Here is a 10,304-nt window from a genome sequence, read left to right as displayed (position 1 = left end):
TTTGGGTACATGGTGTAAAAATGTGGTGCCTGGTGAAAACGAGAGGTGGAGCTTACGGAACGCTTGACACGTTTTTGTCTGAGTCCTCCAAGTGACCCGCATCCTTATTTCACAGATGAGGGCTTTGATGCGAGACAGGAGGGAGCATGTGGGGTGACTCTAGAAACAAAGCTGGCAGGGCAGCCGGGAGACCCGCGGCGAACTCCCTCGGCTCTGCAGACCACGTTATGTGGGGGGCCAGATTCCAGTAGCCCTTACTAGGGCTCCTTTGTGACTTTCACGTTAATTTAGGATGCCAGTCTAGACTTCCTAATGATGCCTTAGAATGGTTATGGGGGGTTTCAGAGCCCTGAAGAGGGCTTACTACAGATGTTGCTGAGGTCGGCATGGTTCCTGAATGTCTTAGTTCGGGCTGCTGAACAAAATAACCCTAGACCGGGTGGTCAGCCAGACAGTTATTTCTTGCCATTCTGGAGGCTGAGAATCCTAGATCAGGGTGCCAGGAGATTCAGTTCCCGATGAGGGCTTGCTTTCTGGATTGCAGATAGGTGGTTTCACTCTTTGTCCTGATACTTTGGAGAGGGGGAGAGAGAACCCTCTGGCATCTCTTCTTTTTTTTTTTTTTTTTTTTTTTAACGTTTATTGATTTTTGAGACAGAAGAGACAGAGCATGAACAGGGGTGGGTCAGAGAGAGAGAGGGAGACACAGAATATGAAACAGGCCCCAGGCTCTGAGCTGTCAGCCCAGAGCCCGACGCAGGGCTCGAACCCACGAACCGCGAGATCATGACCTGAGCCGAAGTCGGATGCCTAACCGACTGAGCCACCCAGGCGTCCCTGGCATCTCTTCTTAAAGGGCCCCAAACCCATCATTACCCTACCCTCATGGCCTTGTCTAAACCTAATTCCCAGAAGCTCCGTCTCCAAATACCATCCCACTGGAGGAAGGGCTTCAGCATGTGAATTCGCGGGACACGATTCAGTCTGTAGCAGTGAAGTTAGGTCTGGTCTCACACGCACCCTAACCCTATCCTTCTCATCCAGAGCTGGGGGCTCTAGGTTTTTACGTGTGAACACTTTTTAATCTTAAAATACTTCCTGGCTTGATACTTAGTTGAATCATACTCTTGTATTATTTGCATCTATTGTTGGGGAAAAAAAACAAACTCTGAAAAAGAGTGCCACAAATTTAGTAATCGCTATATTGTCAAACTGATTACGGCACGAAAATAGCTCGCCGTGTGTTTGTCAGCATGTAACAGGCCTGCCTCTGCAGACCACACCCTTGAATCCCGGCACCAACTCCAGGCTTTCAGAGACAAGGGGGAATGACACCATGCGAAGCAGCTGGCAGGCCAGCATCTGGGCAGGGCACTGGGGAAGGGGGTCTGAGGTAGGAACTGAGGTGGGGGGGGGGGACGTGGCTTATTAAGACGTGGCAGGTATATAACCCAGAAGTGACTCTTGCCAGACCCTGAGGGAACAGGTTTCAGGGACCGAAGTCTGGGAGCAGAGACCACTGGGTGGGGCGTGGGAGGGCCCCTTGCAAAGTCCCTCCCAGGAAGGGGGAGCTCATTCGGTGAATGGAGAACTCAGTTGTCAAAACTGGGGCCCTGGGTCCGTATTGGGGCGACTTGATGTTGACCTAGAGAGCAGTGCATGGTGGGGGCGGGGAGCAGAGGAGATGCTAAGAGTTACAGGTGCTTCCCACGCCCCGGGAACTTGTTAGGTCCCTAAGGTTTCAGGGCCTCAAAGGAGCCCTGGAGGTTGATCTTGCTGGCTGGAAGGTGCAGTTAGGAAAGGAAGGCCATGGTGAGGTTAAGTCCCTTTCCTAGAACACACGTTCATAGCGGAGGACCTAAGATCAGGACACGGGCCTCCCTGGCCCCAAAGCCTGCAGTCCCTCTACATTATTACTGCCTGTGTATCTCCTCCTTCCGGTCATCAGGGTAAACCAGTGGGGCAGCGAGCGGACGGGTACAGAGTAATCTGATGGGCACGAGCTCTGTCGCCCCATCAACCCCGCCCCCCTGATGGTCTTTGGGCCACTTTATCCTGTTTCTCTTTGCATCCTTAGAGCTGTGCTGAGTGGAAAAAGCACACCAAGATAGTTGAGGGAAAAGCATATTACGTCCGGAATTCCTGAACTCCCAGCCCGATTTCCAAGACCTAAGGCCGTTCTGGGGGGAATTGGAGCCCTGCGTAAATTTGCAACGTATGGCACCTACTTCTGCAGTTATTATCAAGGCGGAAAGCTGGCTAAAGTCATCCGCGTGAGCCCGTAATGCAGCTACAGACTCTGGGGCTGGGTTGCGCGTTTTCGGGTCCCGATGAGGGTCCACGTGCCCAGCTCTCTGACTCTCGGGACTATCCCTGATCTCTTCAGGCTTTGGGTTTCCCATCTGTAAGATAAGTAACAAAATAGCTCCTAGATCCATAGTGAGGGTTAAATACACAAAGTGCTTGAACTAACACCGGCTATCTAGGATGCATTCCGTAAAGGGACCAAAAGGGGCGTCGCAAAGTAGGGGCCGGCAACCTGAAAGGAATCTCGTCACCAAAGGAGAAGAGAGAGGAGAGCCGCCTGCTGAGGCCGGTCGTGTTTTAGCCGCTCACAGCGGTCTTCCTTCCTTCTTTTCTTCCTTCTGTTAATAACACCTAAGCTGCAGGTACCAGGCACTGTGCTGGGTGCAAAGGCGGAGAGGCCGCCCGGGCGGGGGAGGCTGAGCGAGTGCGCGGTGGCCCCGGGCACGCCTGGCCCGGGTCGGGTGACCTGAAGCAGAGCCTGAGCCTGTCCCCGTGCTAGGGACTGAGGGCGTACTCTCGGAAAATGGAGTGAGGGAGGCAGAATGGGATGGGGGCAGAGCTCGGAGGGAATGTGGTCTCAGGCAGCCTGATCGAACGGAAGACTCTAGAGGGAATGCCATTTTGAGGCAAGGGGGGGTGGCCGTTGTACCTCCCGGGTTATTCAGGCGCTGGCCGCGGACTGCCCCCGGGAGGGTGGGAGTGGGGTAGGTGTCCCCCCGCCCCCCAACACTGAGAAAGCCTCCTTTCAGCCAGTGGTGATGGTTCAGAGTGGGGACGGGGGCGAGGGGGGCAGCCCACAGAGGGGCCCCGGGCAGAGCAGCAGCCTCCAGTAAATCACCCGGGTGTCCAGGGAGGAGAGGGGACGGGATGTGAAAGATGGGGGTTTTTTACGGTTTTTGCTTTATCCTTCTCAACCAGGTTGTCCATGGGCTATCAGCGCCCGTGTCTGACGTAGGTGGCGAGGGTTCGTGCAGGTAGGAATAGGCGCGAGGTAAATTAATGGAGTGAATTTTTTTTTTTTTATTGTATGAAATACAGCCTAGAGAGTGTTAGGTGTAAATAATGGAGAACTTGTTATTTCAGTGCTCTCGATTTCCATGCCGAGGCCAAGTTCCGATCCCATAAATTCCTGTGATAGATACTATATATTCTTCCCACCCTCACTACCAGTTTCCAGTCCCTTATGCCAAGGGTAACAGGAACAGGGACTAATGTTACAGCACAGCTCCTGAGTATGCTTTATCTTGCCTGGTTTTCATCAAGCCTGAGAAGCCCCCCTATTGGTCTTGGGAAATCCATCAACCCCTCGTTCATCTTTTCCTTCTTCGCGTTCCTGTAGCCCTCTCAGTCCTAGCTGCTGCCCGGATCAGGTACCGGGTGCCTGGTGTCAGACTCACTCTCTCACTGCGACCCCTCAGCAAGCTGTTGACTTTTACGGAGACCGACCAGCACCTAAGAGAGAGGATTTTTGCCCAAAGCTCTGAGCAAGGCATCCTTGACTTCTTTGTTCCTCAGGCTGTACACAACAGGGTTGAGGAGGGGTGTGATGACCGTGTAGGTCACGGAGATGAGTCTGTCCTTCAGGGAGTTGTGAGACTTGGGTTTAAGGTAGATGACGGAGGCGCAGCCATAGTGGACGACGACCACCGTGAGGTGGGAGGCGCAGGTGGCAAAGGCCTTCTTCCGGCCCCGGGCAGAGGGGATCTTGAGGATGGTGGAGACAATCAGGACGTAGGAGATGACGATCAGCACCACGGGCAGAACAAGGACACACAGACTGATGAGCAAGGTGACAAGTTCTTTGATGGTGGTGTCAGCACAGGCCAGCTGCATCAGGGGCCGGATGTCACAGAAGAAGTGGGAGATGACGTTGGCATCACAGAAGGGCAGGCTGAACACAGACGACACCTGAATGATGGCCGTGCTCAGGCCAATGCTCCAGGAGCCACTCGCCAATTGAAGACAAGTCCTTTTGCCCATGACGACGGAATACCGCAGGGGGTTGCAGATGGCCGCGTAGCGGTCATACCCCATGGCCGTGAGCAGGAAGCAGTTGTTGATGCCGAAGGCGAGATAGAAGAAGAGCTGAGTGGCACAGTGTGGGATGGAGATGGCTCGTTGGGGGCTGAGGAGACTGGACAGCATGCGGGGGATGATGGCCACTGTATAACAGGACTCAGAGATGGACAGTACGCTCAGGAAGAAGTACATGGGTGTGTGAAGTTGACGGTTGAGGCGGATAACGGTCAAGATGATGGCATTGCTGGCGAGGGTCAACAGGTACAAAACCAGAAAGACCGCAAAGAGAACGAGTCTGTGCTGCCACCCAAGAACGGAAAAACCTTCAAAGGTGAACTCTGTCACGGCGGTCAAGTTGAGCCTTGGCATTGAGGACAATCTGGGTCTGAAAGAGATGAAGCGGGGAGGTTGGACATCCGGGGTGGAAGCAGGAGGCTGGTCCACGGTCCTCGTCAGCCACGTGAAGGGGCGCAAAACGGGTGTAGCTCCCGGTTTCCGAAGCTCTCAGCTTTCAGACACTGGCCAAGTTCTCCAAGATTTCCCAAGGTTCGCAGGGGCGTGGCGCTGGGAGGCAGATGCAGGGGGGTGGGGAAGAGAGTAAATACCTGCAGCGAGCGGTGGAAGCACCTCACGTGCTTGGCTGGAGGGGCTGCAGACCAGAGAAGGCACTAGACTGAGTGTGCACAGCCTGGAAGTCCGCCCACGCTCCCCTGCTTTGGCCCAGCAGTGACGCACCGCCTGTCAGAGAGCCAGTTGTGAGGGGACCTCCATAGAGCGAGAATTCAAGCCAGGGACAGATCACTGCCGGAGGCATGATTCTGGGAGGTAGGCGGCCAGACCTAATGTGCTCAAAGCACATAGTATCGTCCTCCCCGTGGGTCAAATTCAAAATGGCCAGTGTCTGGACTAAGGCGGGGAGAGGAGACACTGCTTTTTTCTCTTGATGAGAGGCTAACGTGTGGACCCAGGACACTATGAGCCAGAGCCTGATTCTTGCTTTCCTCCCTGTGCTCCCCAAATACCCTGTGTTTCAACACCTGCATCCCCTCCCTTCCGTGTGGAGGGTCGTTTCTGCTTGTTTCCTAGTCTCTAGTCGAGCACAGAAAGCCTCTCAGACATCCTAAAGGTTTGAAGTACCGGTAACTCCAAGACAAGAGTGATAAAAATAACAAAATATTGACGTTTCTAGGAACTTCCGGCTTCAACCTTAGTGTAAGTAGAGGATGCTTGCTTTACTTTGCTCACTTGGTGTGTGTGTGCTCGTCTATAAAATAGAATAATATATAGTCACAGTGTTGCTATGGAGATTATATTAATGACTCTGTGTAAATAGCCAAGCGTAGTTCTTGATAGGTAACAGGCAAACGGTACATTCAATTTCTGCTCCTTCACCCACCCTCCCCATCCCCACTTCCAGTTGGGTTCTGCTTGAATGTCAGACCCACCCAGACATCGTGCAGGGTTCTTGTCGTTGATTTGTCCCATCTCTGTTGACTGCGACGCTCGGTCCTCCTTTCCCACCTCCTGCCCAGTTCTAGATTCTGCACCCTGGAGCGGGGCTGGGGCTGGTCTGGAGTCCAGCACCCCCGTGAGCAAGCCCCAGCTCTACCTGCTTCATGTTTGACCTTAGAAAGGTTCCCTCATCTCCTCGGGCCTCGGTTTCTCCCCTTGTAAGATGAAGGCAGGACCGATCTCCACGGAAGAGGACAGACGGAAGAATTACACAAGAAGATGCCTAGAAGGCATTGAGCAGAAGGCCTGGTATACAGTAGGCCATCAATAAATGGAAACCATGGGGGCACCTGGCTCAGTCGGTTGGGCATCCGACTTCAGCTCAGGTCATGATCTCACAGTCTGTGAGTTCAAGCCCTGCGTCGGGCTCTGTGCTGATGGCTCAGAGCCTGGAGGCTGCTTCGGATTCTGTGTCTCCCTCTCTCTGCCCCTCCCCTGCTCACGCTCTGTCTCCCTCTCTGTCAAAAATAAACAAACATTCAAATAAGTAAATAAATAAATGGAAACCATTGATAAAGATGAGCATAGATGTCAAAATAGGAATAGTTTAGGTCACTGTTTTTGTCTTCACTTCTCTCCCAAGTCCCAGCTCAGGACGTGGCTGGTCTTCATCTAGCTAGAACGTATTTACCAGCTTGCTGCATAGAGGGTGCTCTGCTAACCTTTAGAGACAGGAGGAGGAGGAGGAGGAGGAGGAGGAAGAGGAAACAGGGAAGGAGACATTCCCGCAGGGGAGAGAGTCCCAAGGGCAGGGGGAGCGTGCAGATGTGGGTCGGGATGGGTAAGCCTCTCCCAGTGCAACAATTCTGCAGGCGTGCCTGCATCCGGGACCTTCTTCTCGGGCTCTGCTTGGACTCCTGCGCTCGGGAGACTCTACTTCAGCCATTCACTGATCCTCACTTTCCTGGCCCCTGCTTGAGATCTGGGGCAGGAAACGGGAGGAAATGGCGGGGACTTGTATATTCGGGAAATCCACTTTTCCTGGTGGAAAGGGCCCACGTGGGTTCACCCCGCCAGAGTCTGGTGGCTTGTGGCTTGCCACCAGGCCCCGTTCACCAGGAGTGTGACAGGTAGGACTGTGAGGGGTGGGAGTGCATGTTCCCAGTTCCCCTGGCTCTCCCTTCAGCCTTTAGTTGTTTTGTTGGGCTAAAGGGACCAATGAAGCCTTTAGGAAGTTCTGCCTCAGGTTTTTCTAAGGCTAAGTCCCAGATAACCCTTTCCGAATGATTTTTTTCCCCGGCATGTATAATGCTTTTTATTCCCTAAATCTTACAGCCCAGCTACACAGTCATTGTTCCACTTGACGATAGTCCCAGGACAGAGGAGAAAAAGAAAAGGTGGCGTCCCATGAGAAAGAGTCGTGAGGCCGCGCCCAGTCAGACAAGAACCCTGCTTTTACTGAGTGGTGGAGGGTGACTCACCTCTCGCCAGGCAGGGCCGAGGCTCGATGTGGCTTCAGAGAGTAAGGCTGGAGAGCCCCGGCCAGCACTCCTGCTCCGCTGGGCAGGTGCAGCACGCTCAGAGTCTTCTGAAGGGAAGCCTGCAAGAAAACCTTAGAACCTGCCCGGGTCTGTCTGTTAATTCCTGCGCTGATTGGTCATGTCTGGGAGTCACAAAAGCAGCCCCAGGCTCCCCTGTGCCTTCCCGGAGCCCTGCCCCTTACGTGTGTATTACAGGCTGTCAGGGAGGACTGTTCCCCCAGGCCCCTGGGCCCCGGGGTCCCTTTCCCCACGGTGGCCGTAGCAGGATCCAAATCTGCTGATGTCTGGGGACCTCATTAGAAAGGGGGCTCATCAGCCCGATCACATGGATGGTATGTGTGTAGGCGATCTGGGGTTTCCAGCAGGAACAAAGCCTTTGCATCAAGTCACGGCCCTGATCTCCGTAGATGTTGAGGAGCTCTTGTCTCCAGACCCAACCATACTTTTACATTTTTTTTTAAATTTATTTTTGAGAGAAAGACACAGCGTGAGCAGGGGAGGGGCAGAGAGAGAGGGAGACACAGAATCCAAAGCAGGCTCCAAGCTCTGAGCTGTCAGCACAGAGCTTGACACGGGGCTCGAACCCACAAACCGAGACCATGACCTGAGCTGAAGTCGGACGATTAACCAACCAAGCCACCCAGGTGCCCCAGGACCCAACCACGTTGAAGGGTGCAGCTTTATTAGTCAAGCCACTCGTGCCCTGGGGTCTCATGCCCTAATTGCTGAAGATCTGTGAAGCCCCTTGCAATTCAAATATTCCAGAAGCTGTGACTCATTCACTTGCGGTTGCTTTCAGCAGGTGCTCACTGAGCGCTTTGCACGCGCCAAGGCCAGGGAATGTGGCGGCAGCTGGGGACACGGCATCCATGCTGACGCCAGTCCCGCTGCTTGCTTGTCAGTCCAGAGCATCGCTTCGAATCGCTGGAGAGAGCAGACAACCTCCAGATTCCTGCCTCCCTCCCATGTCTCCTGGGCTTTGGGCAGTCAGCAGACTCAGCCTTGTCTGCCTCTCCTGCAATGGGCCCAAGACGGGCCTTCCCAGAGGCTGAAGGCAACCCAGACACTGACTCGCCAGCTTCCCTGGGACTTTGACTCCTTGGTGTTTCCTAGTTCTGGAGCTCAGTTTATGCCTTTCTCCTAGAGACCTTCCCAAAGTAGGAAAGGCTCCCTTTCTAAGAACCAGCATGCTTGAGGCATGAATACCTGGGAGTAAGGTAGTTTATTAATGTGTCTTTGATAAGGTGGGTCAATGGAGACTGGCAAACCAGCATGGGATAATTGCCACCCATCCAGTCCGGTCCCACATGGTCTCTCCTGGCCCCAAATGTTGACCCGAGAGAAACCGGAAACACTCGGGCTGATGAGCCATTAAGAGCAGAGAGACCCGCAGCTAAGAGAGATACTACATGGTGTATTTACCACTGCTGGGGGTGGGGTGGGGAGGGGTGGGGTGTGTGGCGGGGAGGGTCTTCCCAAGACCTGAAAAGAATCCGTTAATCTTGGGCCTCATTTGTCAGTGTCCCTTCTTCACAGTTTTTCCGGTAGGCAGCTCAATTCAAATATTTACGCAGCTCTTTGGAATTAGGACTACAATAGGATTGAAACCTACGAGAAAGAAAAGGAAACCCTGATGTTGAAATTATGATCTGGAAACTGCGTGCATTTTTAGAACATGTATGGTTCTTATCGTGGGTCTATCTGACATAAGTTTAGACGTAAAAAGACTGGAAAATCTGGAGTGGATGGAGGTTTTTTTTTTTTTTTTTTTTCCCTGAAAAGGGAGAAAATACACTGATTACATCATCTGCCTATTTTTGGCAGTTTTGTCTTTTCCGTTCTGACTTTTTATATCTTCTCTTGTTGCATTCAGTTATGAGCCATGATACAATATCGAATGCTAGCAGCCACAGAGGCTATCATGGAGACTTGTGTCCTTTTTCCAAATTTTAATTAAAATGCTTCTCATGTTTCGGTCACCATGACAGGGGATGTTTGGGGCACATCTCTGGCATTGCCCTCTACCAGATGAAGGAAGTTCCTTTCTATTCCTGGTTTGTTTGCCACTTTATCACTAGTGATCTATTAAATTTTCAGTTGGCTCCTTTTCTATATCCATTGATAGGATTGTATGCTTTTTACTCTTTAATTGGTTAGGGTGGTGAATTACATTAATAGATTTTTCTAAGGTTGACTCATTGGTACATTTTTAAGAAAAACCCTGCTTGGTCAAAAGACCAAGACCCAATATACACTATTGAATTGAATTAGCTATTTTTTTCATCTACCTGTTATTTGCCAGGAGTTATCTTCTCCTACTTTGCCTATTTTTGGTACCAAACGTTTGCAATTAACAATGTTTTTCAATGCTGGGGAAATTTCACGCCTTTTCTAAGCTCTGAGCCTGGTGTCTTTTCTTGTTTGTTTTTTGAAAGGGTGGATTTTTTCCCCTCACTGCTTTTCCATTTTTTTAGGGTTATTATTCTAGTAAATTTTCTATTCCTGGTATAATTATGGTAATTTATATCTTCCTCTGAGTTTGCCCATTTTATATACTTTTTCAAATAGATTGATACAAAGTTGTTCAAGGTATGTTTTTATAATCATCTTATGTGTCCGTTTCTCCTACTTCATTTTGTTTACTCTTTCTTATTTATCATTGTTGTTGAAGGTTATTTTAAACTCATCTTTCCAGAGATTCCAAACTTTAAAAAAAAGAACATTTCTATTGTTTCATGTTTACTTTGGATTTTAATTAAATTCTACTTCATTATTATTTGTTTCTACTTCCTTTGGGTTTATTTTGTTCTTTTCCAGGCTTTTTGGATTAGAATCTTTTATTTATCTTGCCTCTTACAGTAAACCTAGAAAGCTGTAAATTGCTTTCTGGGAACTGCTCTGGATATTCCTTATTTATTTTGATCTGTAGTGCTTCTGTTAAGTTGTAGAACTATGTATTTTAAAATTTTTGTTTTTATTTCTTCT

General features: G+C 50.9%; 1 protein-coding gene across 1 annotated transcript; it reads right to left on the bottom strand.

The window, feature by feature from the left end:
• Positions 1–3,759: 3,759 nt before the first annotated feature.
• Positions 3,760–4,695, bottom strand: LOC109257301 (olfactory receptor 10J4-like). The gene has a single exon (XM_019433336.2). It carries the CDS (start codon positions 4,693–4,695, stop codon positions 3,760–3,762), a length of 936 nt encoding a protein of 311 aa, XP_019288881.2.
• Positions 4,696–10,304: the final 5,609 nt, after the last annotated feature.

This window comes from Panthera pardus, unplaced genomic scaffold (genome assembly GCF_024362965.1).
Source record: "Panthera pardus isolate Hobbes unplaced genomic scaffold, ASM2436296v1 HiC_scaffold_21, whole genome shotgun sequence".
NCBI lineage: Eukaryota > Metazoa > Chordata > Mammalia > Carnivora > Felidae > Panthera > Panthera pardus.
Note: the sequence above shows the minus strand (reverse complement) of the source record. Positions and strands in the feature narration are given on the sequence as shown.